This window comes from Ipomoea nil, unplaced genomic scaffold (genome assembly GCF_001879475.1).
Source record: "Ipomoea nil cultivar Tokyo-kokei standard unplaced genomic scaffold, Asagao_1.1 scaffold0666, whole genome shotgun sequence".
Classification (NCBI taxonomy): domain Eukaryota; kingdom Viridiplantae; phylum Streptophyta; class Magnoliopsida; order Solanales; family Convolvulaceae; genus Ipomoea; species Ipomoea nil.
Genome location: NW_017617094.1, coordinates 1,534,096 through 1,559,375, shown reverse-complemented (window position 1 = coordinate 1,559,375; position 25,280 = coordinate 1,534,096). Strand labels below are relative to the sequence as shown.

The 25,280-nt window shown below is 35.1% G+C and overlaps 3 protein-coding genes and 1 long non-coding RNA gene across 7 annotated transcripts; 2 read left to right on the top strand and 2 right to left on the bottom strand.

The window, feature by feature from the left end:
* The first annotated feature begins 4,653 nt into the window (after positions 1-4,653).
* LOC109174866 (pro-resilin-like) lies at positions 4,654-8,666 on the top strand. Of its 4 annotated transcripts, none has more exons than XM_019324098.1 (8): positions 4,654-5,077; positions 5,588-5,728; positions 5,795-6,101; positions 6,191-6,256; positions 6,714-6,858; positions 7,585-7,743; positions 7,862-7,912; positions 8,249-8,666. In XM_019324098.1, the coding sequence occupies exons 1-8, from the start codon at positions 4,873-4,875 to the stop codon at positions 8,429-8,431; spliced, it is 1,257 nt and encodes a 418-aa protein (XP_019179643.1). In that variant the 5' UTR covers positions 4,654-4,872; the 3' UTR covers positions 8,432-8,666. The 4 variants fall into 4 exon arrangements, with proteins under 4 accessions (XP_019179643.1, XP_019179645.1, XP_019179644.1 ...); XM_019324100.1 differs by having other exon boundaries at positions 4,655-5,077; positions 5,861-6,101; XM_019324099.1 differs by having other exon boundaries at positions 4,655-5,077; positions 5,588-5,887; positions 5,954-6,101.
* Positions 8,667-8,781: 115 nt separating this feature from the next.
* On the bottom strand, positions 8,782-12,927 carry LOC109174867 (ras-related protein RABD2c). The gene is made up of 8 exons (XM_019324101.1): positions 12,768-12,927; positions 10,895-10,967; positions 10,061-10,108; positions 9,924-9,971; positions 9,658-9,729; positions 9,410-9,565; positions 9,181-9,284; positions 8,782-9,090 (listed from the first exon to the last, which is right to left on the bottom strand). Exons 1-8 carry the CDS (start codon positions 12,779-12,781, stop codon positions 8,997-8,999), a joined length of 609 nt encoding a protein of 202 aa, XP_019179646.1. The 5' UTR covers positions 12,782-12,927; the 3' UTR covers positions 8,782-8,996.
* A 6,062-nt stretch (positions 12,928-18,989) lies between these two features.
* Positions 18,990-21,750, top strand: LOC109174885. The gene is made up of 2 exons (XR_002053192.1): positions 18,990-19,330; positions 21,359-21,750. It is a non-coding gene; the product is annotated as an uncharacterized LOC109174885 (long non-coding RNA).
* On the bottom strand, positions 21,745-24,437 carry LOC109174882 (FAD-dependent urate hydroxylase-like). The gene is made up of 5 exons (XM_019324123.1): positions 24,009-24,437; positions 23,162-23,227; positions 22,901-23,063; positions 22,569-22,797; positions 21,745-22,387 (listed from the first exon to the last, which is right to left on the bottom strand). Exons 1-5 carry the CDS (start codon positions 24,374-24,376, stop codon positions 21,882-21,884), a joined length of 1,332 nt encoding a protein of 443 aa, XP_019179668.1. The 5' UTR covers positions 24,377-24,437; the 3' UTR covers positions 21,745-21,881.
* Positions 24,438-25,280: the final 843 nt, after the last annotated feature.

Genomic DNA, 25,280 nt, shown 5'->3' with positions numbered 1-25,280 from the left:
GGATTGACACGATAGACACGTTTTGTTAACAGGTTTTGGATCGTGTCGACACGATATGACCCGAAACCCATTTAAAACTAGCTAAACCAATTAATATATTTTTAAAAAAAAAACTAAAATTTAAAGTTAAGTTATATAAAATAATAATAAAAAAAGAAATAAAACATACAATTCAATTCATCAAACAAACTAAAAAAATATTCAATTTATAACATTCATAAAATAATAAAATAACATCCAAAAATCATAATTAAAGAAGTCAATGCTAGTTGTTAGAATAAAATTAAACACAACAAAAATCAAATTCCAAATTGTTGAACATCAATAGTTGGTGTAGGATCTTGGTCTAATGTTGTAAATTCATCCTTAGTCATGTTCATGATATCTTTTGTAATCTCGTTCATGACAATGGTTCTTAGCGGGTCATAAACAGGTTTGTGTAAACGGGTTCGTGTAACGGGTTAACACGATAATATTAACGGGTAAAACTGGTTCTTAATAGGTTTAACGGGTTGACCCGTTAAGACACGAAACATAACGGGTCAACCCGTTAACAACCCGGGACACATTAAGACTAAACACTAACCTGTTATTTTCGTGTTGTGTTAACGGGTCGTGTCCATAATTGCCAGGTCTAGCCACAAGTATATTGTCAGTGATGAGCCTGTCTGGGATAAAAGCACTCTGGGTTTCAGAGATTAAATCTCCCTAGAAGAGGCTTCATTCTGTTTGCAATCATCTTTGTCATAATCTTATAACCCACATTGCACAAGGCAATTGGCCTAAGATCTGACACGTACTCAGGCACACTTTTCTTTGGGATAAGAACTACATTTGTATCATTGAGCCCCTCTAGGAAAGAACATGTATTAAGACAATTAATCACAAAAGCAGACACATCTCCCCCTACCACATCCTAAAAGTGTTCATAGAACCCCAGATTCATTCCATCGGGACCAGGTGCATTGTCAGGTAACATAGAAAAGAGAGCAAATTTTACCTCATCAACTATAAACGGGCGCAGAAGGGCATCATTTCCCCCTTGAGAAACCCGACGAGTCACAGTATCAAAGAAGGGATCCTCACAAGCAGCATTATTAGAACTAAATATATTGTCCAAATAGCTCAGAATAACATATTTCATTGCATCCCCCTCAACCCAATCACCAGAGTCATTCTTAAGTTTGGAGATAATATTTTTCTTTTAAAGTGTAGAGGCATACCTATGGTAAAACTTAGTGTTGGCGTCTGCCTCCTTTGACCAATGTTGCTTGGCACACTACCTCCAACTTAGGGATCCTCCTGACATGTTTGAGGGTTTAATTACACTTTTTTAAAGTTTAGGTGCCTAATTGATTTTTGGTGTATAGTTTAGGGGCCTATTTGACCCTTTTCTCTTTTTTTTTTATCGAACAAAATTATTCTTACATCATTGTCAGACCTGCGTGCTATAACTACAAAGTTGTTGATCAGAAATACAATTACACATGGACTCTAAACGGTAGGACCATTGTCAAAATTTAATTAATTTAGAATTAGATGCATTTAATTAATTAATTTTTTAATAGACATCTGATTCTAAATTAATTAAATGCATATGTATTATTTTCAGGTGTAGCTACTAATTTATTATTTAATTTAATAAGAGTAATAAAGTGGGGTACTTACTTTTCTTCTTTTATTTCCATTCGTTGTTGAGACAAATTATTTTGGGAGTTTGTCCATGACAATTGCTATAATTGATGTCAATAGATAGATGGTGATAATAAATAATTCGAAATATATGATTATAATAGATATTGTTTTAGATATAGTAAAAATTAACTTACAAATTTCTTTACAAGTTTTCATGCATTGATAAAATTATGAGAATGATGTGTAAACTTGTTCAATTGGAGTCAGTGCGATGTCAACATTGTCAATTTTTTGGAAAATGGTCCTACCATTTTAGAGTCCAGGTGTAGTTGTATTTTTTTATCAACAACTTTGTAGTTATGTCTCGCAGGTCTGACAGTAATGTAAGAACAATTTTGTTTGAAATAATAGTACAATATTTGTAAAGTAATGTTTTAAAAAAAAATAATTGTAAAGTAACGTACAATTGTACCATAATAGAAATACATACAAATAATATCTACTATATCTACTATACTAATAAGAGCCCAAGAGAGTTAGGTCTATAATGGGTAAAAAAAATGGCGGTCAAATTTTTTAATCAAATGAATGGCTCAGATTGATCAGATTTTAATTTTTTTCTTAAGATTTACTAATTTATCCTTAATGAATATGATTTTCCGTTAACTTTTCCGTTAAATATTATATTTTCCGTTAATTTCTGTTAGTTCACTGTTAACTTACTCGTTGATTTAAATAAGAAAGGTCTTAGGTTCGAACCACATCCCAATCAAAGTTGACATAATTAGTACTCTATTTTACTCTTATTAAATTAAAATAATAATTTAGTAGCTACAACAAAAAATAATACATACATATATATATGCATTTCTTTAATTTAGAATTATGTGTCTACAATGTCTTTATTAAAAAAAAACAATTATTCATTATCAATAAATTAAAATTTTTTTTTATGCAAGAAAGTTCCTGATTTATAATCTTTGATACTCAACTTTGAATACTATGTATTAATCTGGCTAATTATTTGACCAAAGTTAATGTTAATTTTTATATTGTATATTTTTAATATATTTTAACATATTCGTAGTATATGTTTAACAATTATACCAACTCTTATTGGGATGAGGTTTGAACCTAAGACCTTTCTTATTGAAATTAAAAGTTAAGAATAATAAATAGTTAACGGAATATTTCGTTACTAAAGTTTATACTAACGAAATGCAAAGTTATTTAAGGGAAACAAATAATATAATTGAAGGTAAATAAAAAAATCATTAAAAAAATACTAAAATCAAAAGAATAACAATCACTCATCATTTCAAAAAACAATTACACCAATATTTTTTGTTGGTTGCCGTTAAGGGCTTAACTTTATTAGCTCAAATGAGATTTATAGATTGTAGACATCTTTGAGTGTAAATATTGCATTCTTCACTATAAATATTACATTTTTAACTTGACCTGATCCGTCACACACACACACAAATATTAAAATAATAAAATCACATCGATAAACTATTTTTGGTAATTTTGGAAATTTACTCTATCAATCATTATGCTATGGACCCGTGTCCAGCATACATTGTGGACACGGAACGGTGCCGTAAGTGGCACCATTATCTTCCACCATTTTTTTTTTTAAATTTCAGACCGCTTCGTTATAGGAGCATATGTTCATAATTTTATCACTATATGTTATCATTGTAAGTTCATAATGTTAGAGCTCTGTGTTCATAATTCCATAAATGTACATTCATAATTCCATAATTGTACATTCATAATTTCGTAACTGTACATTCATAATTCAATAATTGTAAATTCACAATTTTCGAAGCTCTATGTTCATAATTTTATCACTATATGTTCATAATTGTAAGTTCATAATGTCAGAGCTCTGTGTTCATAATTCCATAACTGTACATTCATAATTCGATACCTGTACATTTATAATTTCGTAACTGTACATTCATAATTAAATAACTGTACATTCATAATTTTCAAAACTCTATGTTCACAATTTTAGAGCTCTATATTCATAATTGTAAGTTCATAATGTCAGAGCTCTGTGTTCATGGCAAATGAGTTCTCTTTGTGGGGGAGAATTCCGGGATAACTCGGGTTCAATTCTCACAAGTGACGATTCCCTTTGGGCCAACTTCTGTGCCTCTCGGAGCGAATCGGGTGGACCTGGACCGTTAAACGAACAGAGAAAGACTCGGACCACAATGTGTGATTTACACAAAAAAAAAAAAAAAAAAAAAAAGAGCTCTGTGTTCATAATTCCACAAACGAATAACGTTTTAACGGCGAGACAAAATCAGTTTTTTTTTTTTCTTTTAATTGGAATGCTGTCATTTTTCCTGAAAATGACGTCGTTTTGGACTCGTGTCCACAATGCATAGTGGACACGAGTCCACAACATAATTTGCCTTTACTCTATGATACCAATTATACCCAATCATTATTCTGTGGACCATGGTCCATGCAAGTTGTGTGGACCATAATTTGTCTACTATAAAATAATGTACATTCAGTACAAAAATAATGTACATTGTATTCAGGAAATGTACATTATTTTTGTTCTGAGTGTACATTATATTGTATAATGTATATTCAGTACAAAAGTAATGTATATTTAGTATATTAAAAATATACTTTTTGTTATGATCCACATAACATTGTGTGAATCATGGTCCATACAATAATTTGCCAATCATACCATGAAAATGAAAGCCCGTGAAAACGTAATATGGGCCCCTACAGACAAGCATAGTACATTATTTTTGTTCTGAGTGTACATTATATTGTATAATGTATATTCAGTACAAAAGTAATGTATATTTATTATATTAAAAATATACTTTTTGTTATGATCCACATAACATTGTGTGAATCATGGTCATACAATAATTTGCCAATCATACCATGAAAATGAAAGCCCGTGAAAACGTAGTATGGGCCCCTACAGACAAGCATAGCCCATAACCTCCTTCACTCTAAATCTTACCTTACCTAATCTCTCATTTTCTCCTCCACTAGAGACTAGGGTTTTAGGATTAGGCTCCACATAAAATCCCCAGTCTCTGCCGCTTTGGCTAGGGTTTCCAGTGTTCCTCTCTGCCATTTCTCGTTTTTATTCCCCATGGATTCTTGTAACTAGCCTTTCCTTGATTCTCGAGAATCTCCGGTAAAGCTTCGAGCGGTGATACATATTTCAGTTCTGAAAAGGATTCAGAAATGGCGACGATGAACCCTTTTGACCTTCTGGGTGACGATGACAACGAGGATCCATTGCAGCTCCTTGCTGCTCAGCAGCAGAAGCTGCCTACTCCAGCCTCGGCTCCCAAGAAGACTCCTGGTCAGGCTCCGGCGAAGCCTAACGCCGCCGCCGCCGCCGCCACTGCCAAGTTGCCTTCCAAGCCTCTTCCTCCTTCCCAAGCTGGTAATTCCCGTTGCCGATTGGATGAAGTGTTCAAACAAATCATCTTAATTGGATAAATTCGTATTAATAAGATCCATAGTCAATGCAAAGATTCTGTGTTTATGTATGAGAAACGGATATTTTTAGTGTTTCTACTTCGTTTTAATTGTGTTTATGTATGAGAAACAGATATTTTGTAGTGTTTATACTTCGTTTTAATTGTTTGCACTTTGCAGTAACTCGCTATTATTGTCCTTATAAATGCTAATTGTCTTTAGTATTTACTATTCGTTATCATCTAAAGAAGGCTCGTATGTATGATAATGTTTTTGTGCTTTTTTTTTTTTTTAAATTGAATATGAACTTCTGTCTATATATATTTATGTATGTTACTGAATTCAGTTTGCATCCAAAATTTGAACATTTACAGTTTTATCCATTGCATGCCCTAAAATTCCTGGTTGGTCATGTTTTTGCACTGATGATAGTAAGATGATTTCATTCCTTAATGTGCTGATATATTCTCAACAGTGAGGGAAGCCAAAACTGAACCTCAGCGGGGAGCTGGACGTGGTCAACGTGGAGGTGGACGTGGTGGTCGGGGACGTGGGTTCAATCAAGATTCTACTAACAATGAGAATAATTATGGCAACAACAATGGTTTTGCTGGTGGTTATAGACCATCAGAAGATGGAGAAGGTGGAAAGCCATTTGAAAGGAGAGGAGGCTATGGTGGAGGTTATAGACAATCCGAAGATGGAGAAGGTGGAAAGCCATTTGAAAGGAGAGGAGGCTATGGTGGAGGTTATAGACAATCTGAAGATGGAGAAGGTGGAAAGCCATTTGAAAGGAGAGGAGGCTATGGTGGAGGTTATAGACAATCTGAAGATGGAGAAGGTGGAAAGACCTTTGAAAGGAGAGGAGGCTATGGTGGATCTAGGGGTGGCTTCCGTGGCGATCGCCGTGGTGGTCTAAGCAATGGTGAAAATGCTGATGGGGAATATCCTCGCAGGGCATATGAACGCCGTAGTGGAACAGGGCGTGGGTACGTGCATCATGCTTGAATTTATTATCTTATGGTGCTTTTTATGTCTTACATACTTCTGATATGTTCTAATATGCCCTGTTTTGCAGGAGTGAAATTAAGCGTGAGGGTTCTGGTCGCGGAAACTGGGGAAGTCCTACAGATGAGATTGCTCCGTATGTAATGCAATTTTAGTTTTTCATCTTTATAATTAGGTCCCTGAGTGTGTCATTCTCTCCATGTCCTGATTGGGTTTTTGGATTTGTTTAATGAGCATTAACTCAATTTTTCCTAAAAAGTATATTAACAGTAGGAAATAGAACTTATTTATTTGCAAACTACACTAAAGGTTCTACTTTGCACAAGAAAATGAATTTTAAGTGTAGAAAACTTGCACCAATTCCACACATTTGATTGTTAACTAGGCAGTTTTGAATTTGAAGTTAAAACCATCATAAGCATAAGCAGTAGAGACAAAATTGTCCGAAGCCCATTTTAAAATTATTCCAAAGAAAAAATTGAGCAAAAAAAAGGATTGTACCTCAATTAGTAAACAAACCAAACAAAATGTGGTGGAGGCTGTAATATTGTTCTTATATGATTTTGTTTAAATATGTTTTGTTCTTAATTCAGTGAAGCTGAAGAGCCCATAAATGGAGTTGTTAATGATGGTGTGAACACTGATGCATTTGAGAAGCAACATGGGCAAGAAGATGCTGGAGATGCCAAGAAGGATTCTCCATTGGATGAACCAGAAGTAAAGGAACCTGAGGATAAGGTAACATTTGTATAAGATCAGTCTCTAATAAAGAATTTCTCCATAAAGTAAATAAAGGAAAATTGTTTAATGCATTAGGTTTTACTGTTATCTTCCAAAATATATAGAATTGAAGAAGTTTTAAATCATTTTCCTTGGTATACTAGTTGTTAGAGGCAAAAGTTGAGCAATCTTCCTAGTATATAGAAAATCAATTTTCAATGAAGTATAACACACTGCTTTTATACATAAGCAGTGTCTTCCTATTTGTTAAAATGGTGGGCTTGCCATTTGTTCTCAACGCTCAAGGAAGTTTTTCTACTTTTACTACATTTTGTGCTCTATTCCCCATTCCTCGTATAGAGGGACAAAGCTACTGATTAACATCCTTGCGTGCTTGTGTTGGGAGTCTCATTGTTTGCATTGAGGCTTGTAATAGTTACAGATTCCCAAGAAGAAATAAATGTTACCTAATTGTAATGAAGCATAGTTTTTTATCAATTATTTGATCATGATGACATCATCTGTTTTCTTTCATTTCATTCTGTAAGCTTAAAATACCAGTTTGGGCAGGTTGGTTACCATACCAAATATATGCTTTAGAAACCTTCCCTTGTCTGTAATATAATTTTGAGATCGCAATGTTTACTTCATTGCTTTCATATTTGATTATTTAGATGACATTGTTTTATAAGTTAAATAAACTATACTAATCTGACATGCATGTCCATTTCTTTGACTTGGTAGGAGATGACTCTGGATGAGTATGAGAAATTGTTGGAGGAGAAGAGAAAGGCTATTCTGGCATCAAGGCCTGAGGAAAGAAAGGTTTGCTTAGACAAAGAATTTGAATCCATGGCACTGTTGGCAAATAAGAAGAATGATGATGAGGTCTTTGTTAAGTTGGTGAGATTTCTGAGATCCTCAATCTTTTTCTTTTGGTATATAGAATGCTTCTTGTTGATGGAGGTTTTTGGGATCGTATTGGTGATTGTGTTTAATTGAGCAACTGGCACTCTGGCAGGGATCTGAAAAAGAAGATAAAAAGAAAGAGGCCGGAGAAAAGGTCAAAAAGGTACATTCCTTTCTTACTCCATATTTGTTGTTGTACTTCACTTCACCCATTATTTACACCCTACTTCCTGCCCACAATGTCACTTGATTCAGTAGTCTTTAAAATTTTCAATATGTGGCATTGGCATAAATGCTGTATTTGATTATATTTTTAGACATTTTGCATTTAGACAGTCTCCCCTTAAACCTTAGTGTATAAAAAGCATGTGAATCATGGTTTATTTTACTGGACTGCATTGTATTTTCATATTGTACTAGTTTTTTATACCTTTAATCCTGTCAATTCGGGCACTTTGGTGGTCTGTAACCTTACTAAAATATTGTTTCATCACTGCAGACAAAAAGTATAAACGAATTTCTGAAGCCTGCTGAAGGTGAAACGTACTATCGCCCAGGTGGCCGAGGCAGGGGTCGGGGCCATGGCAGTGGCAGAGGAGGATATGGTGGAAACAATACCAGCAGTTTTGAAACCCCATCAATTGAAGACGTTGGTCAGTTCCCTACCTTGGGGTCAAAGTGAGGGATCAAGCCATTCCTGCCAAGCTCTCAATTTAAGATATCTTCAGGATTCATGTTCCTGTATTATCAGTGTTACAGTAGTGTAAATTTAGAGTTCATCTGGGGGTTCCTTTCCTCAGTAGTATTGTTAAACTACTCAACTCAACATTCATATCCTTGATCTGTTAGGAGTTCAATTTTGATCTGAGTTTGAATTGGAAGCAATTTTGTTTTTGAAATCATGGTTTTATAAGTTTGCTATTGTTGCAAAATGCTTAAAAGTCCAATTTTGCCAATCATGAACAATTCCCCCCTACTGTAATTCTAGTTTATGCTTCCAACACGTAATTGACTTTGCAAAGGCATATGGGGTATTTAACATTATTTCACAACATTTTGGGACCTTTCTGTACAAATGCTGTTTATAATTTTGAATAGAAGAGAAAGAATTTGGTGATTTAAACAAAGTTCTGAAGTAAAAGATAAAAGGCAATAAATGCCAAACAGTATAATACTTCACAAACCACTAAAAACAAAGGAGATCCTCCTAGTTTTACATGCCAAGCAATACAACAAGGAATCTCCCTTCAACTTGAGCAGCAGCCTGATTTTTGGTTGACAGGTTGCCCACGGATCTGCACCGTAGGAGGTCGTGCATTACTCGTTGGTTGAGTTGCCATTCTACAAAACCAAAGTAAGTTCGAGATCCCATTAATATTATTCGATGCTGAAGGAATGTTTGCAGATTTGAAAGTGTCTGTGTCACATTACCTGTCTTTGATTGTGGAGGCCATGGCCATGAAAGCTTGCTCCACATTAGTTGCATTTTTGGCACTTGTCTCCATGAAAGGTATGCCTATTTCATCAGCAAAAGCCTACACCAGAAAACTAATGATGTTATAGTGATGCTGATGAACTTCGTATGCAGGTTCAGATTGTGCCAAATTCTCGGCCAAGAATATGATCTCAAGATGGAAGGTGAAATAAATTCTAATATTACCTTTGCTGTCTCATAGGAAACAACCTTCTGTGCTGTTAGGTCACACTTGTTCCCAACAAGAAGCTTGTTTACACTCTCACTAGCATATCGGTCAATTTCATTCAACCATTGCTTGACATTGTTGAAACTCTCTTGATCAGTCACATCATAAACCACCTGATCCATCAGATCATCAATACCAAAATCATTATATATAGCAAATAAAGTAGAGAAGCATCACTATTGCATATGGAAATGACGATGCTTACAATTATGCCATGAGCCCCACGGTAATAACTGCTGGTAATTGTCCTAAAACGTTCTTGGCCAGCAGTATCCCACTGCATGCACCAAGTGAAGGAGAATAAATATTAGGCTTAAAATCAAACCAAGTGGATAATTTACAAGAAAGCAAGTGATTATGGAGCAAATTGTGTGCGTGTGTGGTGGGGGGTGGGGGGGGGGTGATGGAGGGAGTATCCAGAACATTGTACAAACAACAACCAGGTTCCATTAGTCCAAAAAGACATCTTACAATTTGGAGTTTCATTGTCTTCCCATCCTGCTCCACTGTGCGGATTTTCTACATTAAAAGAATTAGAATGTTAAGACCTACCATTCTAATACCAGGACAATAAGAAAGCATACTTGCATAATTGGGAAATAACTTACAAAGTCCACTCCAATGGTACTGATGTAACTTTCAAGATAGGAATCGTCCTGGAAAACCCAATTAGATAAAATCAAAATAGTAACACATTCTTAGATAAAAAAAATGTTAAGTTGTGCATTTAGCCAACCAAAACTACATAAAAGGAAAATAGAATAGCAATCAGTGAGCTATATCATATAGGCACATGTATGTATTTTGTTGAGTTCATTAATATGGATATTGCTTAAGCTTTGGATATTCATGAATATGGATATTGCTTAGCTTTGGATATTGCTTAACTTATGGATATTGCTTAAGCTTTGGATATTGCTTAGCTTTGGATATTGCTCAACTTATGGATATTGTTTAAGCTTTGGATATTCATGAATATGGATATTGCTTGTGTGTGTGACACACACACACACACACAGATATATATATATATATATATATATATATATATATATATATATATATATATATATATATATATATATATATATATATATATATATATATATATATATATTGTTGTTTCCAACAAGAAATAACCATATCATGAATGTTGACAGTTGATTAACATTTAATAGCTAAAGAAATTAATGTAGGATAGTAGTGCAATCATAATAACCTTAAGACAGTTTGTGCAATTAGAAATCCTCCAGAAAAATTTTGTTTTTCTTGTTTTTGCTTTTTTTTTTTATTTTGTTTTGTTTTTTTTTTTTTTGAAGTGAAAAAAACAGCCTACAATAATTTGTCAAAAATAGCAACCAAACAAACATATTAAAATGGGAAAATGCACTCAAACAACTAATTCAACCAACATGAAAACAGACTGGGAATGAAGAACTTACAGCAAATCTCAGAAGAAGACATGATTTTCCTACACCAGAATCTCCTATAAGCAAAAGCTTAAAAAGGTAGTCACTGCACATAAATACATTTAAAAAATACACTTGAGTTCAAGTCAAAAATAGGCTTAAAATTGCTACTTATTTTAAAACCAAAATTTAGAAGAAGTATAGTTATGTAGGACAATAATTATATTGCGGGTTTCCTTTATCACTCAGGCTTCATTGTGTTGATCCAACACATCATTAAAACATATATGCAAATTTCTTCTGGTATCAAAGGCACTATTTTTTACTATAGCTACCATTAATATTTTTTGCTTTTGCTTGGCCAGCTAATTTGAAGTCTGAATTTTGATCCCCAAATTATGAAAAATCAGAAGCGCTTAGTAAACATTCCAGTGCAAAGTAGAATTGTCATAACTCTTCCGAACCAGTAAATTCAAGATTATGAAAGACATCAACAACAATAAAGGAGAAACCAAACTCTGAAGCTCTCTCAATGAGTATAAATTAGGATAGTAGCAAACACAAGCTTGATGTCTGAACTCGAGGACCACACAGTATACACCTAACTGATCATTGAAGGAAGTTTGATGTGGGGCAAAGCCACTAAATTTGTTACTTTAATATTGATATAAACAAATTGCCATGCACTCCTATGTGCCAGAACACTCACTCACAGGTAGAGGACAACACTGTCAACTTAAAGTGTAGATAGAGTGACAGAAGAACGAACTGCTCATTTGTCATTGCCCCATTGTTTATAGTCAAGGCCAACAACACACCTTAACCAAAAGTTAAACAAAAACTGGAAGCCGAAACAGCCACTAGCTAATTAATAGAGAAATACATGCTGTTGTTTTAAATGCCTAGGCAAAAAGAAAGCTCCAAACTGCACTGCACAAAAAATACTGGCTCAGGGAAAAAGAACTGGTATAAGCTTAAGATTAATATCTGAAGACATGAATTTTAATTTCTCGTGTGGATAAGAATGAAAATGAAGAGGAAAGAAAAAGGGGAAAATGGGAGAGAAAATAATCACCCATCCTATCAAATATTCTGCTCTCCAAATATTGGAAGAAAATACGGAGAAAATTGTCCATTCCTTTTTCAAGACGTATTATGCATGATTAACTAGCTCTTCTCTACTTCTTCCCTACTTCTCAACCGATACCCCATCTCCACTTCTCAATCCCCTCTCTCACTTTCTTCTCATTTTCTGATCCATTTTCCGTTCCCTCCTATTTTCTATACATTCCTTTCTACCCTTCCAAAAGCAACATAGACCAGGCAATATGGGAGGTAACACCAAGTAGTTAAACATGCTTGACCAACAAAAATATCTCCAAAAACTACAGTCACTAACCATCCTGATTGCCAGCTGATCCCAGTGATATTTTTCTCAAATACTGGGAATTCAGTTCTTAAAGTATCAATTTACAGTCAAATACCTAAAATCAAAACAAGTAGTCATCTGATTCCAACTCTGAACTGAGGTTTTTTGTTCTCAAATACCAAAAATTCAGTGTTTCAAATCCCCGTTAAATCATACAAAATTCAACCAAGTTTGCTGCCAGCTTACATATAGAGATCGAAGTTTCTGAGGTTAGCGAAACAAAAATCGAAGGAATATAGTCAAACGGATCAATACCATATATTTAACAGGTTTGCGCAATTAACCTACACAAATCGAGAACAAATCTACAACCAAAAGCCCTCGAATTTCCAGGATATTCACCTAGTGAAACCCCCGCGAAAAAACCTAACACAGATCTATTAGAAACTAATCGAATAAGCATTAAAACTCAAGCTCCTAACAAAAAATTTAGATTACAGAGGATCACTTGACCCGACAGAAGGTTAGATGACTTACTACTCTGGATTCATGGCCGGTGTAAGCTTCGAGATCGGTAGGATGCGACAGAGAGATAAACGTAGCCGGAGAGTTGGACGGAGTTTGAGTTTTCCGGAGAGAGTATTCAACCAGATTTGGAATAGTCGCCGGAAATTAAAATGTGCAAAAATGTGATGTGCACTTCCCTTCTTAAAGACGCCCAGCCTGTAGAAACTTTGAAGTTTCAGGCAATGACGTGGCAACTGCGCTACAAAACTGCCGCGTGTTCCCACTTACAGCCCATTTGCTAAAATTGGCTTTTTCTTGTAGTATAAAATTGAAAATTCTCTTGTCTACATTATCAATCTTCAACAAATTTTAATGTTGAATGTTGACCATGGTGAAGTTGAAGTTCCAACCAATAAAAATTTGTTTAGTTATCCAGATGTTTTGATTTAGGAGAAAGTTTATACATACATTGATTGAAATGAATAAAAGTTGAGAGGAGTATGAGAAATGATTTGTTTTTTTTTTTTTTTTTTTTTGTATTTCACACAAATAAAAATATATTTACTAAAGAAAAGGAAAATTCTATTTGCACCATCCAATTTGGTATTTACACCACCTCTTTAATAGATGTAATAGTTTTATAGGTAGTACAAATAGAAAAGTACTATTTGTACCACCATCATTAAATGTGGACATGTGATCAAAGATTAATATTTAATATCTATTTTTTTGTGAATCAAAATATTAATTATTAAAAAAAAAAAAAGAAAAAAAAAAAAAAGATCATGTCACCTTCTCTAGTGAGAAGGCGAGGGACTGCCTTCTCACCGGAAAAGGCAACTGGGCGGCCTTCTCCACTGAGGCAACTCAGTGGGTCGCTTTTCACCGGAGAAGGCGGCCCAGGTAGGCTTCTACATCAGAGAAGGCAACCCACCTAGTCGGGGTGCCTTCTCACCGGATAAGGCAACTCAAGTAGAAGGCGACCTACTGGGTTGCCTTCTCACCGGAGAAGGTGAGGGCAGGGCCGTATTTTAAGTTTTTGTGGCCCTGTTCTGATAAATAAATGTGGCCCTACAAAATCACAATTTTGAAAATCAATACATGCAAGTTTCGAACCTTTGACCTCCAAGTTAAAATATAATAAATACACATTCTCACCATCTCTTCATGAAACCTTTTAAATTTAGTTGAAAACTTTTAATTTTTATTTCTAAACTAACTATGTAAAAATTAAATATTGGACCTCTAAAATTTGGGGCCCTCTAAAATTGGGGGCCCTGTGCGGTAGCCCAGCTTGCACAGCCTAAAATCCGGCCCTGGGTGAGGGGTTCGTTTTTTTTAATGTATTAATTAATTAAATTTTGAATTAAAAATTATTAATTGCAAGTTTGACCAAGGTGGTGCAAATAGCAAAATGAATCCCCATTTGGCTATTTACACCACCTATGTAATTATTAAAAGTTTTCACTTTTTTTTTTACAATTTCAAGATACTTTATATCCACTCTTGATCAAAATGGTGGTGCAAATAGCAGCACCCTAAGGAAAATACTATTTGCACTCTTTCTTACTCCTAATTTGTACTTCGGCTCTGTTTGGCAAACTTAGCTGAAAAGCTATAAGCTAGGAGCTGAAAACTGAAAAAAGCTCGGAGCTGAAAACGGAAGAGCTGTTAAGCTAACTGTTATGATTGAAAGTGTTTGGTAAAAATAACTTTTGATAAGTTGATAAATGTAGATAGACTAAAAATGACATCTGTATAAAATTTAAATTAGTTTCTTTACATATTAAAATTTAACATTTTGTCTTTAAAAAAAATTATCATTTTGAAATAAAACTATTAGCATAATCATGATCTAGCATCTCATAATGAAGTAGCAATATTGTTGCAAATTTCATAATAATAATAATAATAATAATAATAATAATAATAATAATAATAATAATAATAATAATAATAATAATAATAATAATAATAATATTTGTGGTGAAAGTTGCGGATAAAGGAGAAGATAAAATGATGTTAATTAGGAAAGGGTAAATTAGAGAAAATTTCAATTTTGGTCCACTGACTATTGGAGTTGTGTTAATTGCAACACTTGACTTTCAAAAATATTAATTTAGTACCTTGACTATGCAATTCTTATCAATTTTGATCACACCGGTCAACTGTGACCGGAAAATTTAAAATTAACAATTAGTCTTAAATGGGAGGGGCAAGATCGTCATTTCATGTGACTTTCTTCTTCTTCTTCCATTCCTTGCACCGGCCAGTCGAAATTGCAGCACCACGAACAGTATTCCTCCTGGACGATGATGTACATGTGACTTCTTCCTTGCACCATTTCGAGAATTGCAGGCCGGCGATGAACAATTTAGATAATGACCAGATTTCTCTTTCCACCTTCGCCTTACTTCGAAACAACTAAAACAGCGAAACAATAATGGACTCCTCAACCTCCGGCAAGTACTTGATGGCTTACAAACCAGTATTACTTCCGGCATAGCCGGAGACGAGGCGGATATCCGCCGCCGGCGAACAGCGTTTGGGACCAACAACGTTGTCGTCTCCGAACATCAACCGCCTAGTGCCTGCACCTGGTCTGGGAAGCGCTGAGAAACTCGACGTTTGTTCTCCTTGTTTGTTGCGCCGCGCTTTCTATTGCCATTGGGGTTCGGAGAAATGGGGCTAAACAAGGAATGGAAGAAGAATATTGCATATTCATTTAAAATGAATTTTATTTAATCGGGTTCAAGTTTGATTAAGGTATGATGACTTGAGGCTGTTCTTTTAATATTGCTTGCTTAATGCTAGTACTTTGAACGTCACCGAAAATGGAGAACAACGTCGCCGGAAATGGAGAAGCTCATCGGAGAAGAAAGAAAATGGGTAAAATGACTAATATACCCTTATTTTTTGACCTATTAAATTTTTCTGGTGAGATTTGGCCGGCAATTTGGCCGGCGTGACCAAAATTGATAGAAATTGCATAGTCAAGGTACTAAATTAACATATTTGAAAGTCAAGTGTTGCAATTAACACAACTCCAATAGTCAATGGACCAAAATTGAAATTTTCTCGGGTAAATTATGTCATTTCTTTAAAATAATAATGATAAATATGGAAAAAAAGTTAGGAAGCTAGGAGCTTATTTTGAAACGCTACCTAAGATAGCGTTCCAAAATAAGCTCTTATTGTAAGCTAGGAGCTTATTTTGGGAACATTACCAAACAGAGCTTATAACGTAATTAGTAGCTTAAAATAAGCTATAAGATCCTAAATAAGCTCTGCCAAACAGAGTCTTCCTCTCACAAATTCTTGATGTAGAAACATTTCATGGGACCCACATAATAAAAATAGAGAGTAGGTCCCTCGAGTTTGGTGGTTTCACCACCTATAGTCCCTAACTTTCATAATTACCATCTGTGGTCCTCCGAATTGCAAAATCTGATATGATACCATTATTCTGTTAAATCCTTCCGTCTAAGTCGTCAAAAGAGAGGGTAAATATGTCCTTTGCCATTGTTTGGGAAAGGTAGGAGCGAAACGACACCGTAAAGTTCTTAGGGACAACATTCAAGCCATTCGCCGTGGTAGAGTGAAACTAACGTATCTTCGGTCTTATCTACGAGGAGACTCGCGGCGTCCTCAAGATCTTCCTCGAGAACGTAATCCGCGACGATGTTACCTACACCGCACGCTCGCCGGAAGATAGTCACCGCAATGGACGTTGTGTATGCTCTTAAGAGATAGGGCCGCACTTTGTACGGCTTCGACGGTTAGGGTTTGGCATCGGCGGTGTATATTTTGGTGGTGTTTAGGCCCAGGATTGTGGAGGGTTTGGCCAGGGTTAGATTGGGTGTGCTATTTTGAATCAATCCACAGATCGATTGATTGTTGCAATGTTACTCTGATTTCAATCCAATCAATTTCAGCATTGTCTGCTTCCAGTTTAGAAGAAGACGTTTCGTCTTCTTCCTGACTGGAAGAAGACGGTTGAGCTGCCATGGCATCGTTTATTATTATTATTTTTTTAAGAATTTGTTGTTTATCTCTATACTTACTCTTGATGCCTTAACATTGGATTTCAATCAATGATTAGAAATCACCAACATATATTCCTGAAAATCTAAGGTTCGCTTCATATTTCAGGTGTTGTAGGTCCCAAAATTCTTATGATTCTTTTTGAGAATTGTCGCCCGACAAGCTTAATAGGGATAATTTTACAGTGAAATTACAACTCACATTATATTTTAATAATGACTGTTGTTTTTTTGCTTGACTGAATTGAATGATAATCTACCATGCATTATCTCTTTCAAAAATTGCTGAAAGAAGATTCCTCCTCAAGATTTCCAAATCAATATTAATGGTGTCAATGGATGAAAGTATCTGGGAAAGCCTTTCATAGAGCCCATCCACTTCTCTGTGCAGCCTTTTGATGTTGTTGCATTCTCTTCTTTTAGACAATTTTTTTTTTTAAATAAACGCTGCCATGGAGGTGAGTCCGACGATGGCCGATCGAGATCCTCCAGAGCAGTCGCCTGGTCCTAACATGATGATCACCACTATCAATTTAGCGATCGGCGTCCATCTGCGAACTCTCGCATCGCGATCCAGTCCTCGTCGTTGGGTGCATTTCTGACTATGGGGCCCTGCATGGACGATCGGAGGATGTAGTTCGTGACAGGGATGCAATTAAAGGTTGAAGCCACAACTGAAAATAATGGCAAATGACATATTTAGCCCTTCTTTTGACAGCTTAGAAGGATGATAGCAGGTCAGATTTTACAATTCTAAGGACCACGGATGATAATTACGAAAGTTAGGGACTATAGGTGGTGAAACCACCAAACTCGAGGGACCTTGGTTGGTATTTACTCAAACAATAGACAATCTTTGTTTGTCATGTCATGAAGTAAAAGTGAATGAGTAAAATTTTGGAGTACATGTAGTATAATTCATTCATTAATTTAAAAACCCTATTATGACCTATATTTTTTGTCACAAAAACAAGTTCCAATGGAGTTTTCTTAAAAATGTACAAATTTTTAAAAATGCATGTTTTTGTTCACTCTCTCAACTTTTGTCCATTTCAATCATTAATTCAAAGTTTGTAACCACTATTTGAATGTGTGTTTTAAGTGAACCACAATAAAATAAATTTGCGTTGATTTGAAATCTTGTGCTTAATATGTCAAGGGACGGAAGCAAGTGCATGTTTAGGGGGGCCTTGGCCCCCTCCCCCACCTCAATTTTTTTTTTAATATTATATATGTATTAAATTTTTTTTAAAAAAATATTATATAGAATTTTAAAATTTTGTTGTTTTTTCAAAATATTTAGCTCCCCTCCACTTAATTAATCTTACAGGTAAAGTTATAAATTTCTTCATCTTCTTAACTTTTTCTGTTCTCTCCTATTTCAAATTATGTATTCCCTATATTGTTGACTCACATTCAAATTAAACCTCATTTAACCTACTTACTAGTTTCTCTCTCTAGAACCATGCATATATGCAACATATACGTTATAATAAGATAATTTGTCATTAACAAAATTTATGCATATTTTTCAAGTTAATTTTTGTTTCTAACTACTTGTTTGGTTAATTTTTGTTTTATATTCTATTGTTTATCTTAAATAATTGTTTTGTTTGATTCTAAATCATGGATATCAAGGTACATTTGTTTGGTTAATTATGTAAATTTGTGGTTTGTGTGATAAATTTTGTATTTAATTTAAAATGCATAATAATGCAACAATTGTGTAGTATATGTATTTGAGAAAACAATTGCTATTATGTTATATTGTGAAGAGGGTTGCCAAGAAATAATCAATAGTCTTTTAAAACATGCGTGAATGTTTTCATTCTTTCAACCGTACAAAACCATGTGCATTGAAAAACATATTGCAAAATAATTTAATATAGATTCAATTATAAATGATTTATTCTAAATTTTATTGAATTTGTAATGTAATAATTATTTTGAGATATGTTAATGAGATATTAATGTATTTGATTTAGTACTTCAATCGTAGTTGGCCCCCGCACTATTTCGTCCTGGCTCCGTCCCTGAACATGTCTAATTAATTTGGTGTTGTTATTATGATTTACTCAGAAAATACACACCAAGTAAAATATGCCTTATGATGGACTTATATCAATAAGGCAATAGAAATTTCATGGAAAGTCCGAATCAAAATTGAATCTTTCTGATTATAAGTCAATTATGATTAAAAAAAAAAACAAACTATAAATCTAACCAAAAACGCAGGGTCATAAGTCATAACTTCCGCTTGAGGTCATAAACCCAGTACATTTCTCGGCTTGATTCCCGCCGGCGCGATCATGTACCGGTCTTCGAGCTCCGGCCGGCTCTCTCAGTCTTCCCCACGCTCGTCTCTATTGCCTGCACGTTCCTCTCCGAATCTCAAATTAACGTTAGCCGGCGAGCTGCCCACGTACAACCCCCGATCTTATCTCTCCACGAAAGAGAGAGACCGGCTAAGATTTGCGGAGAACGCCGTCCATCTCATCCCACTCATACTCGTCTTGTCTGTTATCGTATTGTGGCTTTTCTCTGATCCAGGTATCCAGATTTTTCATCAATTTCAACGCCCCTCTTGCTTGATTATTATTCCATTCCATCAAATTAGTGTTGTGTATATATGGCTAGATATATGAAGTTCTTGTCAGTTTGGAGGGCTTATTTTAGAGTAAATATGTGATGTATTGTGAGAGGAAATACTGGTCTTCAACTAGACTGAGAGTCGTGGAAGCTTAAATTAATTTATTTGTGTGTGCGCACTTGAAATGGTAAAGTCTTTTGCTTTGGTATGATACTATGATCAAGTAGCTTTGAATTCGATAAAGGCTTAATGTTGATCCATGCTTTATTTATAATTAAAATGGAGCAAGGTCTTGATCATTACTGGGAAGTATTTACAATAAAGAAATTGACGATAACAGAGGACTGTGATAAGTTAGAAGTTACTTAGAGGTAGAGACAATGAAAGGGGAGCATTGAAAATTCAGTTTCAACTCTCATGTTTGAAGTCTTCGTATTTTCCTTAAATTCTAACTTGGATTGGCTTAAATTCCTATGCACTTTGCTCACTATTGACCTTGACATATCCTACAATAACAACTAACTACTAACTAGTGATGCACTACACAGTCTTTTATGTGATGTGAGAGCATTTGCTTTGACATGTAATTTTAAAAGTTTGGCTATTGTATTTCAATCTTTAAGCCCAATATTGATTTTGATGCGGATAAGAAATGCCGTATCCAAGAAATAACATTTTTCTTTTGGATGCTTGAGGAAAGGGAAAGGACAAAGAAAAAGGAGTAAAAAAGGGGATAAAAGGCTACTTTGTGGATAACATATTCTTTTCATAATGGTGAAGAAATGAAAGAAAAAAAATGGAATGGAAATCTGACTCATGGCCACCTTTTGCTTCACCTGGCAGCCAAAGCATGCAGTCTATTTGTGGCAGGAAATACAATCTCACTGCTGATGTCACTGTATAAGTGCATGGGGCCATGGGAAATTGTCAAAGGACACTAGAGCATTGTGGACTATTGTATAAAACAAGGCGATTAGCCCATTTCAAAATGTAAATGTATTTAGGTAGCCAACCTGCTTTCATAGTAGAGCGCTAGATTGATTTTATTTTTTTAAAAAAAATAAATTATTTCATATGTAGTAATATTTTTCGTTTGTTTTTGCCTCCAACATCCAAACAAATATGAAGATTTCATATGGTTTGAAGGTTAGTCTTGGTGTGGTGACCAAGTACTTTTGATTGATAGATAATGAGCAGAAACCTAAAAAAGCCTTTCAATAGAGGTAAGGTTGCATACCACTTTCAAACCTGGACCCTACATTTGAAGAACTTCAATATGATTTTTTTTAATTAGTTATAAATTTCAATATGCTTTTTGTTTATTGAACTCGGATCATGCTGAACCGAATTATACTCACTTTCCTTACATAAATAGTAGGTTCATACTTCAAGTTGTCCAATCACTAACTGCTTTTTCATGGTTGCTAAATCAGAATGCTCTGTGATGGAACTTTTGTCTTGTCATAAACTGTGTAACAATGACTGCATTTGGGGTGGGGGTGTTGTTTTGGTGTCTGTTTACTTGAGGCTTTGACCCAACACCTTTCTATAATTGACAGATGCAGTGGGTAAACATAGTGTATATGCTGTTTAAATCTGTAGCCTTTCAAGCACTATCTATTATTTTGCTATTTTGTTCTGGTTGTATTTGTGCTTGAGCATGTGGCCTCTGTCCTGTATTCCAACAATACGGTCTTGGTAATGGCTTGGTCTAAAGAATTTGTCCCTTTATATTGAGTTGCTATTATTTTATTAACCTAACTAAATATGGGCCCGTGCTTATCCCTTGTTATGATTTCTTTCACCCTATCAAATCATGGATATATGCACCATAAAGTGTGAAGCTTTTTTTTTTTTTTTTTTTTTTTTAAAGATTTCATGATAGAACAACTTGCTTTCTTGATTCACTTTTGAACTTTCCGGGCTATATATTTCTACACCTTACTGCAATTCATATGGAAAGTAAATGTGATTCAATTTGTTTCCAGATTCAGTTGTGATGTGAATGATAGTAGATTCAATGGTGCAGTGGAAAGAGCAGATTGTTATCAAAGTTGGAGCTGGAGGACACTGACCATAGATTCAGTAGGTAAGGACTGTGCTGGATGACATAGAGGCCCTACTATGCATTTCGATAGACTTCTTGTTTGTACTCTTTTACTACTTTGCTTCTTATTGAGCTCAAAGGCTTATTACACGGAGGAGTAGTATATGATTCATTGTTATTAAAAACACAATTTTTCTTTTACTTCCTTTGGAAAGTTTTGCCTTTGGGTTTTAGTAGCCAGAAAGAGGCGGGAATCTATATACTCTCTCTGTATCCATCTTTTGTAGTTTGGAAGTCTATGTACAGCTGCAATAATACTAAACCAAATTGAAATTCTGATGCAAAATCTTTACATATACAATGTTTCATGTCTTGTGTTTCTGTATGTAACCATGAAGTATTTGCTTCGATAAAACAGATGGCTTATTGTGTAAATATATAGTTAACTAAATAGCCCAGTTTTCCTACAGAGGCTCACATTCAAAATTTGTATGTTGAAGCATTGGTCCTAGTCTCACCAGCTTAGGTACAATTACATTGTTTCTGATAGAACACACCACTGGATTATCCCACTGCAAGAATGCTCCTACAAGATGTGCGCGTATGGTTAATGGAAAAATACGCGGCCACCTCTCTCTTTCATACTCTCTGAATGCTTCTTCCACAGAAACATTCTTGGACTTGATTGCCCCTGCAAGTTTCTTGGACAAAACTATGGAGTCCTCCAGGGCACAGCAGGCTCCCTGCCCGAGATTGGGTGTCATCGGGTGCCATGCATCGCCAACCAGCACAACCCTCCCGGTAGAAGCAGGAGGACTCGTTGCTGGCCATAGCCAACGATCAACCAAGGGAGTTCTTATGAGCGTTTCATCTGGAGTGTGGTTAATGATGTTTAGCAACTCGGGTGACCAACTTCTGACCAGTTCTTGAGCTTGTTGTCTCAAAATCAATGGATCGGTTATCTTTGGACCTGCCATTAGAGATTTTAAAGCTGTTACTACTGTGTGTATACTAACATAAACTTTGATTGACAGTTTCAACTGCCACAAGCCCAGGAATCAGAACATGATCAGAAAGGGGCTACCCTTATCTGCTAAGATCTGCAGAGAGTTGATACAGGAATGAACTTTTGGATAGTATACAATGTATACCTGGTGATGAGCTGTTGAAGACGATAAACCAATAGATTTTAGTCTTAGAAATTGGAATGAAACCAGCTCGCACTCCTCTTCCATATGTGTATTGTACTTTCTGATCAAAGGACTGTCCCTCGGGGTAAGATCCTAAACCTCGAAAACATAGGTGCCCTGCATATGTTGGCTCCGGGAACCCCATCCACTTTGCCACCGGAGACCGGATGCCATCGCAAGCAATCACTATCTGTCAAGAACACTGGTGCTTAGAACCAGCCTGCCACGCATTCCTAACAGGTATGTTCTAACCCTTTCTACCTAGCTTAACAGAAACTTGCATTGTGTAATACCTTAGCAGATAACCGAGATCCATCCTCGAGCTCCAACAATGTATCACCGCTTTCATGTCTTTCAATCTTTGACAGCCCCGAAGAGAAAGAGATAGTATCTGAAGGCAGCTCATTCATGAGTGATTCCAGCAGTACCTTCCTCTCCACAGCGCGGAGTTCTTGGCTGCTCCAATGTGTAATAGGGATCAAGAAACAGGAAACCCAGGTGAATCTTGGCAGTGAAATATGTAATAAAGAATATCAATCAGAGAGAATCACTACCTTGGGTCCTCTTCCTTTAACGAGAAAGAGCGCAGCAACCTTCCATCTTCTGACCTTATTGCAACCCTGTAAAGCTCATAATATCAACATGTTGCAGTTCTTAACTCAAACTTAGCTACACTCTTTCATTTAATGAGGAAAATCCATAACCACTATTTGAAGGTGTGCATTGTAAACTTCATTTTGTGACCTTAGTTGACAAAGGATCACAAGAAGGTAAATCAGCCTATCCAAGAGTATGCATGGATAAACTCTATCTTGTGCTCCTAGCCATCAAAAGACCCCAAAAGGTAAATTAGCCTATTAGAGAGTGCACAGATAAACTCCGTCTTGTGACCTTAGCTGTAAGGATCATAAGGAGGTAAACCAACTTATCATAACTGACTAGCTTAAACAAAAAAAAAAATAATAATAATAAAAAATCAATAAGTGTGAGAGTTGAAATTGTAATGTTGTGGTTACTGAGTCAATAGAGTTCTTAACTCAAACTCAGTTACACTCTTTCGTGTAATAAGGAAAACTCATAACCACAAATTCAGTTACACTCTTTTGTGTAATAAGAAAACTCATAACCACTATTTGAAGATGTGCATTATAAATTTTGTTTTGTGACCTTAGCTAGTAAAGGACTATAAAAAGGTAAATTAACCTATTCGAAAGACCTCAAGAGGTAAATTAGCCTATTTGAAAGTGCACGGATAAATTTCGTATTGTGACCTTAGCTTCACAAGAAGATAAATCAACCTAAGTTCATTGCACTCTAGAGTCGAAATTGAAATGTTATGATTACCGAATCAATAGTCCGATCAATTTGGTACCTCTTTTGGTGGTAGAGAAAGAGGCTTACCCTTGAATTTCAAGAAAGTGAGGTCTGACACTATTGCCGACTCCAATGGCGTCCAACACCTTCCACCCATTCTTGGACAAGCCGAGAGAGGTCCCACCAGTCCTCAGAGACTCAGCCTGCTCCAACACCCGGGTTCGGATCCCAAGCTTCTGAAGCGAAACTGCAGTTGCAAGCCCAGCAATCCCCGCTCCCACTATAACTATATCCTCCTCTTTCGCATCTAGATTAGCGGCAATCAGAGGACTGGGTTTGGCTCTGATCCCAGTTTGGGGGTGGGAAGACGACGAGAATTTTGTTGTTCGGAGACGAAACGATGTCCGGATTGAGGAATACTTAAGGAGTTGGGTTGAAGAAGTGAAAGCCGCCATGAATGTGCAGTTTGAGTTTGGGGAAGACGAGTGGCGGATAATGAAGAGAGAGAGTGGGATATTTGTATTTGGCGCCACCGCCACCATTAATATATATGTTGGGGGAAATGCAACGGCGGCTGAACTTCTTCTTACGTGTCAACAGCACTTTCTCATTATTTTGACCGATGATAACACAGGCAAGAATATTCAACACAGTACAAATTTGAAGGAGGAAAAACTTAGGGGTCGTTTACTTCATTTCTCTATTTTTTCATTTCTAGTTTTTCATTATTCCATTTCTCCAGTTTTCCTTCTCCATTCTTCCAGTTTTCCATTTCTCCATTCCTCCAATTTTTTATTTTTTTAATTTTCTATTCTATTAAAAACAATCATCCCATACAGTATTTGTATATTTCTACAACAAAGATAATAATAATAATAATAATAATAGTAATAATGATAATAATAATTTAATAATAATAAGAATAGTAATAATTTAATAATAATAATAGTAATAATTAATAATAACACAAATTTTAATAATAAGAATAGTAATAATTTAATAATAATAATAGTAATAATTAATAATAACAACAAAATATTTGTGTATATAAGTAGGAGGAAAAAAGAAAAAGAAAAGAGATAATAATAATAATAATAATAATAATAATAATAATAATAATAATAATAATTTAATAATTTAATAATAATAATAATAGTAATAATGATAATAATAATTTAATAATAATAATAGTAATAATTTAATAATAACAACAACAAATTTGTGTATATAAGTAGGAGGAAAATGAAAAAGAAAAGAGATAATAATAATAATAATAATAATAATAATAATAATAATAATAATAATAATAATAGTAGGAAGATGTGAAGAAGAGGCACGCCATAGTAAAAATAAATAGCA